General features: G+C 41.5%; 1 protein-coding gene across 1 annotated transcript; it reads right to left on the bottom strand.

Annotated features, from left to right (window-relative positions):
• Positions 1-1,216: 1,216 nt before the first annotated feature.
• rtel1 (regulator of telomere elongation helicase 1) lies at positions 1,217-18,664 on the bottom strand. The gene is made up of 33 exons (XM_080492467.1): positions 18,388-18,664; positions 17,708-17,906; positions 17,508-17,601; positions 17,343-17,424; positions 16,884-16,944; positions 16,669-16,744; positions 16,358-16,442; positions 16,042-16,107; positions 15,042-15,198; positions 14,927-14,965; positions 14,763-14,838; positions 13,511-13,608; positions 13,375-13,430; positions 12,455-12,526; positions 12,267-12,339; positions 12,043-12,175; positions 11,118-11,231; positions 10,984-11,024; positions 10,794-10,879; positions 10,126-10,203; positions 9,973-10,050; positions 8,703-8,849; positions 8,510-8,625; positions 7,569-7,692; positions 6,359-6,521; positions 5,606-5,763; positions 5,416-5,511; positions 4,553-4,763; positions 4,338-4,475; positions 3,227-3,370; positions 2,837-3,025; positions 2,526-2,645; positions 1,217-1,530 (listed from the first exon to the last, which is right to left on the bottom strand). Exons 1-33 carry the CDS (start codon positions 18,487-18,489, stop codon positions 1,451-1,453), a joined length of 3,552 nt encoding a protein of 1,183 aa, XP_080348593.1. The 5' UTR covers positions 18,490-18,664; the 3' UTR covers positions 1,217-1,450.
• Positions 18,665-18,695: the final 31 nt, after the last annotated feature.

An 18,695-nucleotide genomic window follows, 5' to 3' on the forward strand; every position in this document is an offset into this window, starting at 1 on the left:
TCCGAACTATAACCTGAATTTACATTCTTGGAGGAAAGTGGCTCCAGGAGGGAATCTGATTGGACCACCAGATGTCACCTTCTGCCAACTTGTCAAATATCTTGGACCAATAACCTCTTCGTTTGTACGGACTAAGAAACCTTCAGGATGCTTTTGAAAACAATAAAAACTAAAAGTAGTTGAACATTCCCTATCACGTGTAATTTAAACATTTATTCTCTAAAACTTTAAGCCACACACAGTGGAAACGGATCGTTTTATATGTCTAAGATAATTATAGGTAAGTAAACATTTGATCTTATTTCTTTAGTGTATCTACATACCAGTCATTCTCAACAGTGAAATGTATTTATATCACACCTTTCACAGACAAAGATCACAAACTGCTAAACAGCATCAATATTTAATTTTTTTCATTTACTTTTAATTTTAAAATTTTATTTCATTTATTTCCAAATGTAATTAATAGCAGAAAACTAAAAACAGAAACAAAATCAGTGAAAAATAAAATAAAATAAAATGCAAATATATGTAGTAAAACTGATAAAACAGGCAGAGATGCACAACAAAGGACTTAAATTTTGGTAAAAATGAGATTTAAAAAAGAACTAAAATGGAAAATTGTGAAAACAGCTAAAAAACCAAAGTGACTAGAAGTACTCAAAAAAGGTTAAGAATAAGGGGAAATGTGTACAACTGCTTAAAAAAGCCTGAATAATCTAAAAAAAAAACCCACGAAAGTTGAAACAGCTCGAATCCGGAACAAAAACTGTTGAAAATGAAATGAAATGTTTCTCATCTTATTTTGTAATCCAAATTTTTGTCTGTGTATCAAAACTACATTTCTCCCTTTAAGCTGCATTAGCCTCATCAGCCAAATACATATATACACACACATACTAGTATTATCATGAATATTAATTTGGCACTGCGTTACATTTAAATCCATTTTAAGATTAGTTATTAGTATTTAACTAGTTTTAAAATAATTATAGTGAAGGTGAATTTTAACCAGATGTTGTGGCGCCCCCTAGAGGCCGCGGCACCGTCAGTCTCCTGGAGAGTCCAGACCTGAACTCACTGACACTCAAACTTAGAAGCTTTGTGACAGAAATGAATTAAATGCTGACTCATCATATAATTAAGACATAAAATAATTATAATATCATATTGTACTTGAAGAAGCTGTGACTCAATAAACAAGAAACAAAAAGATCATGAGGATTTTATACATTTAATTAGAAAAAGAAAGAATAAAAAAACATTTATTTATGAATTTTACAATCGTCGTGTTTCAATTCTTTGGATTAAAATGAAGCAAACAGAACGTGGACTCTTATTCCAAAGCTTCGTCTTCGTGATGCTCAGACTCGCTGATGAAGTGGAACGTTCCACTTCCTGTCAGGACTTCTGGAATCTTCTGCCGGTCGTATCGGGACGATTCAAACCCTCAGGGCTTCGGCCGCCGCTGGCTGCTGGAGAAGAAACTGGAAATCTTGCTTTGTGTCTTCAGGAGAGGCGACTGAACGGCTGGAATACAAACACACAGGGGAGAGTGAGAGTGTGTGTGTGTGTGTGTGTGTGTGTGTGTGTGTGTGTGTGTGTGTGTGTGTGTGTGTGTGTGTGTGTGTGAGCTGTATTAGTGCTGCACAATATATACCAGATGTATCATGATGTTAAATGCTAGATGCTAATCCTGCTACTTATTGTTACTTTTTATCTATCAATGCTACTTTGATACTTTTTAACTATTACTGCTATTTCAAGGATACTTTTTAAACATTACTGTTACTTTATAGTTACTTGTTAACTATCAATGCAACTTTATTGACACTTTTTATCAATTTTACTTTAAAGATACTTTGATCTAACCATTATTACCACTCAAATGTGATTCTTATATTAAATTGGATTGAATAAAGAAAAACATTTCTGAGCAGTTTTCTTATCAGAGATAAATATTGTGGATAGTCGTCATTTAGATTCATTCATTCAGTGTTTGAAAAGTTTTACATTAAAGTTCTGCTACAGCCGAACCTCTGTCCATCTTTACATCTCTAAAATACCCCGATTATACCCGACGTGTTAAAAATGAACTTAAATACTCGTAAAATGCTCGTTTTCATTTCCAGCCTTGTCGACTCGCGTTGAAACAAAATCATAGTGAGATTTTAACAATTTAATAAGTTTTATTGAGGTAGATTCTTTTAAAGATCCATAGAAAAGGTAATAATACTTAAATATTACTGCATTTGGTGGCTATAAAAGCAGTTTTTTTTCTATATAGTAGTAGGAATAGTCATATTTAATAATTGAGGATAATATTTGTTTACTTTCACTAAAGGCAGGTTATTATTAGATCGACTTTAAATTCCAATAAATTCAAAACGACCCAATATTTTCCATAAAATGATGAAATGTTGAGTTTGAACCTCTGCTGTGTTTTCATGTTAGAGTTGAAATGAAACGTGGGTTTGAACATCCTTCATTGTTTCTCTGCATTTTGTCACTTCCAAGACGTTCACCTTCAGTTTGCTCTTCGCTCTCGGCAGGAGGACCGGCTGCAGACGGGTTCTGACCCGTCAGCGCTTCCAGCATCTCCCTGTACTGCTTCTTATGGTGAGGACGGACGAACATGGCGAACCCTGGGAGAGAGAGAGAGGGGGGGAGGGAGGGAGGGAGAGAGGGATGGAGAGAGGGAGAGAGGGAGGGAGGGAGGGAGGGAGAGAGGGATTCAGCTTGAGCGGTATTACTACATAACCAGTTGAAAATGTACTACATTACTATACATGGCGCCGTTATTACACAACGCGGCGTAGCGCCGAGGTGAACTCACTGGCCAGGAGGCCGAAGTCCTGGTCCCGCTCGGTGAGCAGGCTCACCACGGTGGCCACCAGGTTCTCGTACTGGTCCGACTTCTTGTAGCTGTGGACGGCCTGAAAGAGCCGAGCCGACTCCTCGCCGCCCAGGGCCTTCTTCACGTCGGACAGAAACGCGGCGTGGACCGCCGTCTTCGGGGCGGAACCTGAGCGACACGGTTCACACACTGAAAAGCTTCACAGAAATGACTTTTATTTTGAAATCACCAGGCTAATCGGACACAGATCCTGGATTATGTTTCCATTCAGACGCTGATCAAACCAGATCTCAGGTTCCATTCATTTCACTGGACAAAGTGAGAAGTTACTCTGATTACTCTCATTAAAGTCTCTCTACTCTAGGTTACCAGTCTGAGGTTGTTTCAGGCCCTGCTGGCTCAGGTGAGCTCCTCCTCCGTTCAGCTGCCGCGTCCCGAGCTGACCGCAGGACGAAGACAAAGACGATGACGAAGACGCCGAGTGGACGCCGACAGCAGGGGGTCTGTCCTGAGCTGGAACCAGACGGGACAGACAGAACAAACACACCAGGGTTTAAGAGGAAAATTCACATCTTTTGCTAAATGTGAGCAAAAACGATAAACATCCCATTTCATTTCTTAGTTTATTTGGACGGGACGGATCGTATCGGTGGACAAACCTTCTCTTCACCAGGTTACCGTCAACATGTCGGATTTAGCACGAGGCTAATTTCCATCCGTTGCTCCACATAAAACCACAGAAGGTTCTAAACTTATAAAAACAATATCGGAAAACAAATAATTCCTCCTGGAAACCTACAATAAAGTACAAACATTAAAGTGCTTACTCAGCAGTCTGACATCGGTAAAGTTCCACTTCTTTTTTTTTTGTTTTCTTAAACTGGAGATATAGTACAGTACAGTACAGTACAGTACAGTACAGTATAGTATAGTATATAGTATAGTATAGTATTCCTTTAACAGAAGACGTTCTTCATTGACCTCATTAGGCCATTTTTATACCTGATAAAACATTAAAAACATATCAAAGGTTCAAAATGACACATTCTTACCATTTGTGGACAAAATGTGAAGTTTAATACGTTTGAATACTTCGAAGCTCTTTAGGTCAAATTGGTTCAGACAGTTGCTCGTAGTAGTAATAGTTTATTTACTCAATCATCCAACAAAAACCAGAAACAGAAACTATTCCTGTCAACGAGACAACATCCTAACTCTGAAGTTGATTTTGCCTAACCCTGTACGTCAAACAAGTAAAGCTTCTACAATTACTACGAAATGATCCCATAATAACTTTGAAAAACTGCAAAAGTCCCACGGCAGGTTGAGACGTTACAGACATTCATCAACCTTCTTGACAGGAATCCACCACTTCAGGTTCGGGTTAGGTAACCATGTGAAATAGTACTCCATGTGAAGTATTACTCCATGTGAAGTATTACTCCATGTGAAGTATTACGAGCTGTTTGGTGTTGCTCACCGCTCCGCTGCAGCGCGGCGTTCCTCTGCTCTCTGGACAGCGAGTGATCGGGCTTGTATCCGCAGCCCCGCCCCGTCAGCTCCACGCACGTCTCGTCGAACCTCTTCTTGTGATGCGGACGGACAAACTGGTAGAAACCTGAGAGGCGGAGACCATCAGGACAAGCGTCGGCACGATTCCCGTCCGCGAGCCACGGCGGCGGCAGGCCGACTCACCGCGGAGCAGGCTGTGGGTGTTGGCGTCGTCGGCCAGGACGGCCGTCTCGGCGAGCAGCCGGTCCAGACTGTCCGTCTTCTTGTAGGTCTGCAGGGCCTGAACCACGCCGCCGAAGCTCACCTGGCTCAGAGTCTTCTTCATGTCTGCCAGGAACAGCTTGGCTTGGTTGGCTTTACCTTCCTCCGACGCGTCTTCAGACACACTGGACTTCTACAAAACAACACAAAGATCCTTTTCCTGTAATCTGTCCTCTCGCCTCACTCTTTTAATAAAGTGATCTCTGAGAGTCCGGAGCAGTGAGACAACACTGTCCCTGGACGCCGTCAGCAGAGAGATAATAAGAAATAGTATTGAAATGTCTCGTAATGTGGCCGAGACAGAAGAGAACTGGACCTGAAACAGATCCCTGTGGTCCCCCGGTGCAGTGTTACTGTATCACACACGAGTCCTTTTAAATGACGAGTAAAAAAAGAACTAAATGACATCTTCTGTACATTTTTAAGACTTTTAGAGAGAAAGAAACAACCTTGAGGGGGTTTAACTGTATTTCAAAGGTTAAAGAGGCTTAACGTCCTCGTCCTCCTGGACTTCAACTCGTCATGACTTCTTCTTCTCTCGGTTTAACGGCAGTTTGCATTCCTGAATGTTGCATTACTGCCATCCGCTGGTTCTACCGTTATCTATCTGTTATAAGGAAGAAACTTTTCATCATCACTGTCTAACTGAAGTGTCGCGTTCGTTTCCTCTGACAAATTAAAACTTTGATCAGATTTTGCCTGTGAGACACTGAGAGCAGGTGAATCTCCTGTTTCTGCTGTCGGAGATTATAAATCTTATTTTCTTTGTCTACTGCTGAACCGACCTGCTCCTGAAGTAACCGGATTCTGCGTTTCCCTCCTCGCGCCTCGTCGTCCATCCTCTTCTCGTACTGGAGCGACAGCGTGGACCAGCGGCTCGCCTGGCGTGGACGAAGGGAGAGAGAGAGACTGAGCGACGAGCCGTGGAGACCATCTGAAGCAGAATCTAAAGACAAGCGAGGCCCCAGACGTTACCCCCTCCTCGCCAACGCCGCCCTCGCCGGCGGCCGCTCCATGGCCGTCGCCTCGCTCCAGAGCCGCCAGCAGGCTGACGGGCCGCCGCTGGCTCTCCTGCACCTCGGACTCGTACTCCACACAGATCCGGGCCATGCCGCCGGCGCCGTCCTGATCGTCTGCACAGAAAGAACGTCAGAATATTGTTTCTATTAACCTTCTTCTTACTTCAGAAGCCATTAGCATCGTAACTCAAGTTGACTTTTACCATCCAGCAAATCCTACTTCTATCACGTGAGAGACTTTAAAAATACACAATACTGTCGACCTCAACACGAAGAATTATAATCTTCCACCATAAATCCAGAAGATGTTCGAACACAGAAAGTCCATAAGGCCTCGGGGGGGGGGGGGGGGGGGGGGGGCGCAGGATTGTTTTCTCTTTTCAGGGGCCAGAACGAGATAAAATATAATAGATGTCAGGTTTAGTTTATGGAACGACCTGGATGAATAAACTCTGATTAAAACATTTAAGTGTTCATGAAGAAGACGGTTTCATTTAGTTTTTCCAGGAACGGTTAAAGAAAATGTAAGTCTGGTCTGAAACTGACGTCACTGACGCCGTCGTCAGGTTAGAGGAATAATTACTTCCTGTTTGTCTTCCTCTTTTCAGCCTCTCTTCTAAAACTGGCACTTCAAATCATGAAATATTAATTAATTAATAATTTAATAAAGAGTTTAATATTAACCCCCCCCCCCCCCCCCCCAACGTACCGATCCTCCTCCTCTTCAGGCTGGGCAGGTGGGCATCCAGCGCTTTGGCCTTCGGGGTGTAGGAACTTTGTTTGGAGGAGGAAGTTGACGACGCGGCGTTTGATAGACACGGCGTCGGACGGCTCTCGGCCGCTGACTTCGGCTTCTTCATGGCCACGGGCCTCTGAGACGTTCAGACACAGAGACACACAGTTTTCGTCCAAACAAACCAAAAGTACCTTTTCTGTTCCTTTAATGTAGAAAATCCAAAAGAAAAAGAAGACTTGTGATATAAAAAATTAGTTTGTTAATCCTGTGGCACATGCAGCTTTTAAAATCTCTCCCTCTTATGTTTGGAATATCACAGCTTCGTACTGAATTAATAATTTAGTTGTTTTTAACGATGACAATAAAGACTATTCTACTTGTGATACATCTCTCCGTTTCAATCTCACCAGTTAAAAGAAGCATAATAACTGATGTTTCCCAAGAACTCTAAAGCCTTTCCACTGTTTTTGGGGGAATAAAAAAAGGCCATAAGAGTTCAGATCCTTTTCACCAGAGAAACAACGACTTGATGCTGTTTCACTTGAAATAAAGAAAAAAGCAGTGATGTAATTATTTAGACAGTAAAATATAAACATGCATCAGGATACAGCTCAGTTACAGGTTCTTGTTTTTAGCTCCGGTGTTGTTCTTTTTATTTTTTATAATTTTTTTTACCTTAAATCTTACTGAACTAGTGCGCCCCCCAGTGGACAAATTGCGAGTAGCAATTATGATTTAACATTTAGTAACTAAAGTCTCCTTTCAACATGGATTAAAATAATTTGTGGGCGTTTTTTTGGCGGGTAAATTTAACACAAATTGTCTTTATATTGCGATAAGAGTCGTTTTTGCGAAAATATCTTCATTTTCATCACGTATACCCGGCGTCACAGCAACGGGAAAAGTTTCAACTTAAAGGTTATCACGGCGCTATTTTACTAGTCCGGCCCACCGAAGATGAAATGGGGATATATGCGGGCCATGAACATAAATGTGTTGGACAGCTTTGCCTTTGACACTCAGTTTCTCTGCATCATTTAATCCTTTGAAAATAAAAATTATACCCGTGTGAGGTTGAATGTTGCTTATACTCTTTCCTGTCAGAAATTTTCAATTCTACTCTGTCACTTCCCACGATGAACACACATTCAGTGCATTCTGGGGGTTTTTCTCTGCCACTTACCAATTTTTGTGCGACCCTGAAGAACTGCGAGACGTCCCGGACCATGTTTCCGAAGCTGTCGTAGGGACGGACGTAAGGCCGGACCCACGACGGGAGGTGAGCCCGCACGTCAGAGTTTTTAAACCTGCAAGAAAAACACTTTAATAAGAGACATCATCATCATCAATATGGCTGTCACTGGTTCAGGTAAGTGTGTACGACAGTATATTAGTATAGCGTTGTATAACCACACGGGCTCCTGTTGGTGAAATAATTTCTTCCATTACGTTAATACAAGAGTCTGGGGTTACGTTTACACGTACCAGAGTTTTCACAAATGTATATTTCCCCTCCTACATTTACAAAAAGAATCTTCATTGACATGGAGCCACCTGGTTCAGAGCTGCTATGAGCAGCCAGACCTGTAGGGGGCGGTGTAACAAGAACCCATGATAGCCAATCAGAGTCCTGGAAAAAACACACACTGTGCTGTAAATCTTTCCCATCCCTCCTTAGAGGCAAACGGAGACACAGAGTTTCTCTAAAGCTCCTCTGTGGCCGGAGTTTTCAGGAATCATCGTTTGGCGACTCGTAGCTGCTTTTATACATCAACGCAAGAAAACGCAGAGAAATATCCGTTTTTTTAAAATACCTGGGTACATGTAAATCACCTGCTGGACACTAATGCAGATTGATTAATTTAGTTTTGGAGATTATTTCATGTTCTGTAAAGCTGCGCTTTCATGTTCCTGCAACCAGGAATTATATATATTATATATAACAATTACAAAGCGTGAGATGTCGTCAAAACATCCTGAGAATATTAAAGATAAATATACTGAAAATTAATGTGGTTAACATGCAAGTTACACTGGCCTTCAGGGTGTCAGAATGAAGTTCTGCAGCAGAAGCACAGACAGCAGGAAGGACCAAACGTAGTTTTAAAGAAATGGACATCTGACCTCTGATCGCACAGGAAGATGGCGCCGAAGTCGTCCTTGTGTCGGATGACCCTGCCGATGGCCTGGTTCACGGCCCTGAACGCCTGCTGCCGGTACCACTCCTGCCCGGACAGATACTGGAGACACACGTCCGACAAGTCAGCCGCCGAAACACGGCGAGGGCGTTTGATCTGAATGGGGCTCAGCCTCTGACCTTCACGCCGGGGACTTTCTTTCTGCTCATCTCGTCCAGGAACTGCATCTTCAGGACGACCCGGGGGTCCATCTTGGGGGGGAAAGGAAGTCCGGTGACGATGACCCCGCGACCGAACGTGTCGGCGAAATCCAGACCCTCGCTGGCCTGAGACATGATGACATCACGAGATGGCGTCTTTTAAACCCACCACTCTTTATCACCATGATAGTATCAGTATTAATCATTTAAGAAGGGTTCTATATGCTGATTAGGAATTATTGTGACATAATCAGCTGTTCTGCAATATATTTTGATTGATTTTTTTGTTTGAGTGTAAAAAAATTATAAAACACCAAAAGCAAACATGAGTTTACAATTGTATAGAATTTGAGGGACATTAAGCCTAAAAAGAAAAAGACAACAATCAATAATTCTGGACTTTGTGAATCTAAATGATCACGTATAATCACAACAAAGAAAAACAACTTTAAAGTTTAAATTTTATTTTATTGTTCCGGCCTACTTGAGATGAAATTGGACTGCATGTTAGCCACTGAATTAAAATCTGTTTATTATCTCAAAACGCCTATTTATGATAAGCAAACGGCTCAAAACCTGCAAAAAGACTTTTTTATTTCCAAGAAATGCAGTTTTATTTATGTATCATTACATTATTGGCTGAAGTTATTACATCTTATTAAATGCTGCTTCAATCATGTAAAAAGTGACGACAATAGTGTTATTATGATAATTGATCAAATATCTTATTACACTATTGGCAGGATAATAGAGTATGGGGTTTATTACACTGGAACAAAAATATAATAATAATAATAATTATTATTATTAGTATTTATAGCACACTTTACATTAAAAAAATTCAAAGTGTTACAGGAAAAATTTAAGAGAAAAGAGAAAAAAAAAAGTATGTTGTTATTATAAACTAGTTAGATACTTTCAATACACGCTATAGTCTTGGTACATGGAAGTCTTTGTGTATCTTGTACAAATGTAGTTATTACAGTTTAGCGCGAGATTATTTTAGATATATAATGCGTCTCTATTGCATTAGTAAATAAACTGATCTAGACAAATATGTTTCATTTAAAAACAGGATCATTTTTCTTTTTAATGGGAAAAGGCATTTTTCTAACTTCCAGATGTTTTTCTCCCTCGAGCTCTCTGTCGCCCTCTAGAGGAGGTTATACAGCACACTTAGTCTCTGACGTCAGTAACTTCTCAACGCCGTGAAAGTAAAACTACATTTTATATTCTGGTATTTCCTCACCTTCCCTCGACACACGGCGAAGAAGCTTCCTCCTTTAGACGCTGGATCGTTCACTTTGTTATAATAACCATCGATAACCTAAAAGCAGAAAACATAATTATAACAGTTTATTTAAAAGGTGAATAAAACCATGTGAAGGACGTTTCTACAAACCTCATTAAACGTCCCTTTTCCTTTGGGTTCAACAAACATGGGCTTGATGTTCTCGATGCGATTCGAGTGTCCGTTAGTCTGGTGAGGAAAAGAAAACTACTTTAATTCAGAAGACGATTCGGTCGTTCTTTGATTGTATTATTAGATTTAATTTTTAAAGGCTGAATGTTTGGGATTATTGGGATTGTTTGATCGAATGTCAGATATTCAGGTTTGGAATGGGAGGGGTTATATTTATACTTTTCTTTTTCTTAAAACACTATTTGCTCAGGTTTTCCAATTAATAATTATTTTAATCACCTTTAAGCTTCGTTTTCATGCTTCTTTATTGTTATTACATTATTATGAGCCGTGTGAAACGCCTCGTGCCTTAAAGCACCAAAGCAGCCCTACATCCTGATGCTCCCTCCACCCTACTTCACCAGAGGGATTATATAGTTAAAGACTGCGGCTTTTGTTTTGTAATCGTCACGTCTGGGAATTGTTCCGTGTTTGGTGGCTTCATTCAGAATGATTTCATTAGTTGTAACTGACCCGTCATGACGAGCGTGTGCGTTTGGCGTTTGGCGTTTCTCTACCCAGACACTTTAAAAATCACATTTCACGACTCATCGATGCAGAAAAGCGAGTGTTTCTTTCCACCGCTATCTTATGCTCAGTTTGCGTACTCTCCAGAAGTCCAGGGTTTTCTCCATCAGGGGGAAGGAGGGGAAGAAGACGAGGAGGCCGTGAGGAACCACACGGCTCAGGTTGGCTGAGGAACAAACACAGAAATTACTACTAAATATTTAAACGAACGAGCTCCGCGTAGCGAGTCTGAGTCTGAGCTCACGAACATTGAATCTACAGTCTTCTTACCCACAGTGTTGCCGAGAGACGCCATGTTCTCAGGAACAAACCTGCCACATAAAGTAAACTTCAGTTAACTCCCACAAACACAAACAAGTTTCACCCCTTAGCAAAATACTCCGGAGGTGCACCGCGAGCCTCACCTCCGATCGAAAGCCGAGCTGAGCTGCACGCCGTCCGGACCCCGCTCGATGACGCTGACGAAGATCTGGTCCCGCTCGATCACGTGCCGGTTCTCCAGCGACACGGGAAACTTTCTGAAAACAGCAGAAATAAGTACAACCTTGAACAACCCTGCGGACAAACAAACATTTAAACCTTCATGGAAGCCGCCGGGAAACTCACAGATCTTTGTGTGCGGGTTAAAGTGTTGGATTGTCACATAAACAACCGGACAACCGTCTGTAAGTCGACGTGAAACTAAAACATGATTTAAACTTTAACTGGACATGACGTAGCTCCCCACATGCTGCAGTAAGCCGTTCCTAAAGTATTATAACAGGGGTGCTAAACGTACGGCCCGTGGGCTGGGGCAAACTTCCCAGCTGTGAGTAGCTGCAATGCACTCATCTGACCACCAGGGGCACACTTCAGTCTGTGTTGAGCCAGTTCAGGTGGTCGGGACGTTAAACTCTGGAAATGATCTTCGGACACATTTCTACAAGATGTTCTGAAGATAATCTGAGCCTGCTGCAGTTTGGAGTTCCAGCTACATGTGGACAAAATACTTTTTAAAAAAATATGCGAGGTAATTGTGATGCTCGTCGCACAATTTGAAATATTCACACATCGGCTGCTCTGATTGGACCAATTGAAGGCGGCCGTAATGTGATACACGTCATTCATTCACCAGTCAATCAATCTTTATTTATAAAACTTATAAACTTTTCATTCGGTGAAATTCAGCAGAAGGTAAAAACACTATTAAATCAGAATATAGTGGCTGACGTGAAGCATCTGTTGTCGTCATGAGAGTCAAAGAAAACACTTGTTGGGACCGAAATCTTGTCAGGATTTCCTTTTTTTTAAATATATGAGGGCTGAAAGTGTTTAATGAAACCAACTCACATCCTCATCTCGGAGGTGAAGGAGCTCAGAGGCGAAAGCGTCCCGCTGGTCAGGATGATGCTCCGGACGCCCTGGTTGACCAGATCCTGCATGCTGAAGCCGGGAGAGAAGCACCAGTAGCTCAGGATGTTACCTGCAGCCAGCAGAGAGGTGAACCGGGTCAGCCCGACTAGGAGAACCACTCATTTAAAGAAAGAAGGGAGTCGCTGGCCGGATTTAACCACCTTGTTTCTTAGACGAAGACGAAGCCCAAACGTCGGCGCTCGGTTTCCTCTTGTTTTCTCGATGGATGTGAACCTGAGAAGAACCGATAATATCAGAACTATTAAGATGAAACTGACCAGATGTGTCTTTAAAAGAAATTTTCTGGATCTTAAGTCAAGTAATTCTTTGCTTTGTCCTGAAGACGAACCTTAAAATGAGCCGTGTTCGTCTGCATCAGCTGCTGTTTGTCCTTTTCTGCTGCTTCGCCACAGAAAACCAGCTGAACCAGAGACACAAGAACCACAGAACAGTTAAACTATAGATTTATTATTATAGGAAACGAAAGGTAACACATTTAAACAAGACTTATACATACAGAGGTCATTAAGCATAATGCACATTATTGAAAGAGCTTGAGAAACTACTTTTTAAATTCATTTTCCCCCAAATTCCCAAATTCTACTTGCACCTTAAGGGAATGCAAAAAAATTAAAAATAAACATAAAAAAATTATATATAATAATAATAAAATATACAAATGAAAATAAAAATTAAATAATAATAAATAAATAAAATATACACATAAAAATTAAATAATAACAATAAATAAAATATACAAATAAAAATAAAATAATAATTAAATAAAATATACAAATAAAAATAAAAGAACTAACTAATCCAACTAACTTTACAATTGAACAATGTCATCTCCAACCTTAATAAAAAGTGAATAAAAGTTTAGATATAAGCGAATTCCTTTTTCACTTTGTTATGAAAAAGTTGCGTTGCTGCGAAATTTAAAAAAAAAAATAAAATAAAAAAAGCCCAAACTTTCCATGAAACAATAAAATGTCTCAAACTTCAACATCTGAAATGTTGTTTAGGTTCTGTTAGAAAGAAAGAATCTGATTTTCTGTGTCTCGACTTATTTGGAACTGCAATTAACCAGTGAGATAAAAACTGCAGTCCTGAGAGATATCAGATATTTACTCCTGAGAGGCTGAAATAAACGTTTTAATGAGACGACATTCATCAAGGTTCCGTCGGAGGAAACCAGAGGAAATAAAAAGGAGAGAGAGAGAGAACATGGAAACTCCACACAGAAACCAGCCGTCACTGCGGCGTTACCTGGATTATATCGTTCAGCTTCTGCAGCCCGCTCGTGTTTTGAAATATTCCAGCCTCTGATTAGAAAGACGCAAAGTTGATGAAACGACAAACGACAGAATCGAACGACATTCTGAGGAAACGAAGCGACACTGACGTCCTGCCAGGTGACCGATGATCTGCTCCAGAGCCTCGCTCACCGCCGCCTTGCTGCTGTAGGTCAGGTGGGCTCGCTCCAGCAACTCGTAGATGAAGCTGAGGGGGACGGGAGGAAGGAGGCGGGGGGGGATCAGGGGGGGCAGGGGGGGGGGATGGGAGAGACGACAAGGGACGGACAAAAATGAGCCGTGGCTTCATTCTTATACCAACTTCAGCTACAGAGACTGCAAAAATAAATAAATAAATAAATAAATAAATGTGAACATTTCAGTGTGACAGCCTGAATGCACAGAATTTAAAGTTTTGCACTGGAACTGAAATAAATCATTCATATATAAGAAATAAAGAAAAAAACATTAATAGACACATGAGAATCAGAAAAATTAGACAAGTTTGTCTTTTTGTCACTTTTTAACATAAAACTACATTGAAACAGTTTAAAAATGTAAATCAATTGAGAGTTTAAGTCTAAAATAGTGAAACAAAAAGACAGAAGTCGTTTATTATTCAGAGATATGTCGATGAAATATAGAACAAAACAAAATAAATTGTTTTCACAATTTTCTTGACGGTTTGAGCCGATTGGAGCCTCTTTTTATTCTTATTTATTTAACTTTTATTCTCGTTGAGATTAAAAATCTCTTTTCCAAGAGCGTCCCGGCCAAAACAAGCAGTGGTACGTAAAGGTTGCAGACCGAACAGACACATCAAAACACATCAATCACATAAGAAAAATGTCAATACGCCAAAAAAAACGTTGCTCAATTTGCTAAAGAAAAAAGATATTCCCTGGATCCTGGATTCCTGTCGAATTTATCCCAACAGCAGATGTCAACCCCAACCCTAACTCTAACCCTAACTCTAACCCAAACCCTAACCCCAACCCCAACCCCAACTCTAACCCTAACCTCTAACTCTAACCCTAACTCTAACCCTAACTCTAACCCAAACCCTAACTCTAACCCTAACTCTAACCCTAACTCTAACCCAAACCCTAACTCTAACCTCTAACCCAAACCCTAACTCTAACCCTAACCCTAACTCTAACCCTAACTCTAACCCTAACTCTAACCCTAACCCTAACTCTAACCCTAACTCTAACCCTAACTCTAACCCCAACCCTAACCCTAAACAGCTCAAACTGAAGGAGCGAGAGGATTCAGACGGATCAATGTGACAAACAAGTGAAAGCTAAAAGAGACAACAACAACATAAAGAGCATTTGTTAGTAGAATCGGACTCTAACTCACATTCCGGGCTTTGTGACGCCTTTGTCACTCTGGACTTCATAGGAATCGATGGCGGCCTCCAGGTCCAGCAAGATCTCTGCCAACGGAGACACAAACATCCGATTCAAGCTCAGGAGGTTCAATCCAACGCCGCACGATGTTTTCATGATCACAGAAATACTCACGCTTCACTTTAGCGATGGTCGTTATGTCTATTTTCAAACCTGAAACGAGAACGACAAAACGTCAAGTTGAAGGAAATCCTGTTTTTATCGTGCGTTTAACGCCGAGCGCTCCGACCAGAGGCGAGCGATTCCACGTTGAAGTCGTGTGAGACGGCGTCCCCGTGGCCGGCGTCCTTGGCCTGCTCCGCCAGCAGCCGGTCCACAGAGGCGATGGCCGACGCCACGTCGTAGGGGGTGAGGTCGAACGACGTGGACTCCTCACACGTTTTCTCCTGCGGACAGCAGCAACGTCACACAGCATAAAAATACCCGCCATCTTTTTTTTTTAATCTCATTTATCTCACGTAAACAACCTTTTATCAACATGACGATCCATCATGGGGTTCCCCAGGGCTCCGTTTGGGGGCCACTTGTTTTCGTCCCACACATGAGTTATTTAAAATCCTCCCCCGATTATTATTTGCAAATAAACCTTTTTCAAAACAGCAAAACTGGCTAATAATAATAATAATAATAATAACAAAAATAATAACAATAATAATAATAATAATGATGATAATAAAAAAAATTATAATAATAATAACGAAAATAATAATAATTATAATAATAATGAAAAAATAATAATAATGAAAATAATAATAATGATAATAATGAAAAAATAATAACGAAAATTATAATAATAATAAAAAATAATAATAATAATGAAAATAATAACAATAACGAAAATAATAACGGAAATAATAATAATAACGATGATAATAATAATAATGATGATAATAATAATAATAATAAAAAAATAATAATAATAATAATAACGAAAATAATAATAATAATGAAAATAATAATAATAATGAAAAAATAACAACAACGAAAATAATAATAATAAAAAATAATAATAATAATGAAAATAATAATAACGAAAATAATAATAATAATGAAAATAATAATAATAAAAATAATAATGAAAAAAAAATAATATTAATAATAATAACAACAATGACCAAACAGGTAAAGCTCTATAACACATTGTTGATTGATCAGTTGGCCTGGAATCAATCGGAGACGTACTAATATCTCCTGAATCAGAATAAAACCGGATCATCGTTCTTCCTCACCACATTGTGAGCTTCATCGAAGATGACCACCGCTCCGTTCAGCTCGATGTTGTGGGCCCGGCGGCTCTGTGAAGCGAAGAGACGGCGCAGAACCGGAGCGTTTACCAGGACGCCTGACCTTCAAATAACTAAACAACTTTTATCAGGACAAATTAGATAAACGTCATAAATAGATTAAACTGAACACGGGGGGGTCAGTGTGTAGATTAAATGAACACGATGAACATGTTTGTATAACTGAGAAGAAGAATGAAGACAGAAGAAGAAGAAGATAAAGAAGAAGTAGTAGTACTAGTAGTAGTAGTAGTCAGCTCACTTTGGGATCCAGCAAGTAGTTGTACGGCATGAAGATCACGTCGGCTTGTTGTTTGAGGGAACGAGAGAGGAAGTACGGACAGACCCTGAGGGAACAACCAATCAGAACGGCTCTGTCCACACTGAGTACACACACACACACACACACACACACACACACACACACACACACACACACACACACACACACACACACAGACACACACACACACACACACACAGACAGACAGACAGACAGACAGACACAGACACAGACACAGACACAGACACAGACACAGACACAGACACAGACACCCACAGACACACACACACCTCTGTTTGACGCCAAACTTCACCAGATCTTCCACGTCGAGGATGGAATTGTTCAAGTCTCTGTCTGTGCTCTTCTCTACAAGAACAAAAGACACAATTAAATCATCACACGCGACTCCTCGTCCGTCACGTGACGCGTTTATATTGATTTATATATATATATATATATATATATATATATATACTTCTAACTGTCTGCGTACAGAGAGCGTTACCTTCTACGTTATTGTAGTAGGAACACGAGCGGGTGGAAACCTTCCCTCTGCACATGTGGACCTGAAACACCAGAGATTTGGTAGGAAGCACATGTAAAGCAGATTATGTGGTAAAAGTCTCTACTTCCTGTCATATAGCTGCTAAAACACGTCATTAACTAAATTCTATGTATGTAAATGTACTTGACTCTTTCCAGGAGAGAGGTAAGGTCATGGGAGAGAGTCTGTTTGGATGTTTTGAATGTTATAAACGAAGCGTTATTGACTGGATGTCGGAGTTTCCGTCACTATTTCAACAACCAGGAACAAAGTTTGTCGTTTTTAACGTCGGCTAGAGTCACTGGATCCGTCGCTTGTCCACACGAGTCACCAGACGGGTCTGAAACGCGCCGAGTTTAGTGAGAACGTCACTAAATGTGTTCAGTGTTCTATGTGGTTGTCATGACAACGCCCCCCCACCTTGACGTGGTTACTCTCCTGACGCATGACCTCCGGGTTGATGCACAGCTGCTCTCTGGACCCCAGCACACACACCTTCGGGCTGAATCCACAGACAAACATCGGTTCTATGACTGTCGGGTGGCAGGGGGTCCGAGGAGAACGTCACGTCTTCCACCTCATTACCTGTACGAGGTGTTCTTCAACTCGTTGACGACTTGCGCGAGCTGCGAGTGCGTCCTGGAGGCGTATATGATCTTGGGAACCTCGGTGTAGTATGCTGGAGGACAGTGAGAACGTTCTAGTGACGTCAGCGGTCGTTTACTCTCCGGAGAAGAACCGGATGAATGACACTGTGATCTGGAGTGGAACAATAACAAACGTACTGGGCGTGTCCCCGTCCGTCGCAGCCGTCCCCCACGACGACAGGCCGGCGTTGGGGAACATCTCCTCGCCGCCCAGCCGCTCGGCGATCTTGCGGGCGGAGATGGTGTCCTTGAAGTACTGCCTCCAGGCCAGGGTGGCGCACAGCAGGCAGAGGGTCTTCCCCGTCCCCGTGGGACTCTCCAGGACGCCGTTCACCTTCTGAGACACACGGCGGTTAGTGATTCTCGCCTCGCCGCAGTTTGCATGTTCTTCCCACGGTTCAGAGAACAGACGTGTGGGGTTAATGTTGGTGTGAATGTTAGTGTGCGATGGACTGATGACATGTCCTCGCCCAGTGTTCTGGGACGGAGGATGAAATGAAGGAGATGAATGGGTGAATGTTGATCTGCTGGTCCTTTCAATAGACATCTACTGATACACTGGGATGTCCATTCCTCCTCTAGTCTGTCCATTTTGTTGAAGATTGAAGAGGTATGTTATACAGTGAAACAGAACATAATCTAATCATTACCCATCATCACATCTGGATCAGAACCTAAACTCTGAAAACAAATAGGATTTAATGACGTGGATGAATTTTGCAGTGTTTCATGGATTTGCCTCCACATGCTCCCACACTCATGTTTGACTCTGTGACGTCAGATAACTGGTAATTGGCCTTCGTGGCCCCAGTTCCTACCGTCTGGAGACACTCGAGGACTTTGTCCATGTAATCTTTCTGACAGTCGTACGGAGGAAAAGGGAAATCCACGGTGACTCCTCTCAGCGTCAGTGAAGGCATCCTGCTGCCAAAAATCACCTCCCGCGGGAAAAGTTCCTTCAATTTCAGCCACGAGTCCCTCTTCTTCCGGAGGTTTCCGGACGCTGGTGCAGTTTATCGCCGCATTAGAAGCTCAAAACCGAGCGGAATAAAAGTAAACATCACTCCATGCCGGCTGCTTCGCGCCGGTTTCCGCTTTGAGTCCACTGCGCATGCGCCGCGTGACA

Source organism: Lipophrys pholis (assembly GCF_963383615.2).
Source record: "Lipophrys pholis genome assembly, chromosome: 22".
In the NCBI taxonomy this organism is placed as follows: Eukaryota; Metazoa; Chordata; class Actinopteri; order Blenniiformes; family Blenniidae; genus Lipophrys; species Lipophrys pholis.

What these genes read in the sequence shown, in the direction of transcription:
- rtel1 (XM_080492467.1), bottom strand. Translation starts at nt 18,489, where the DNA reads ATGCCTTCACTGACGCTGAGAGGAGTCACCGTGGATTTCCCTTTTCCT. An exon ending in CATCGGTCACCTGGCAGGAC is followed by an intron (nt 13,431 to 13,510) that starts GTCAGTGTCGCT and finishes CTTTCTAATCAG; the next exon opens with AGGCTGGAATATTTCAAAAC. An exon ending in CGAACACGGCTCATTTTAAG is followed by an intron (nt 12,340 to 12,454) that starts GTTCGTCTTCAG and finishes GGTTCTTCTCAG; the next exon opens with GTTCACATCCATCGAGAAAA.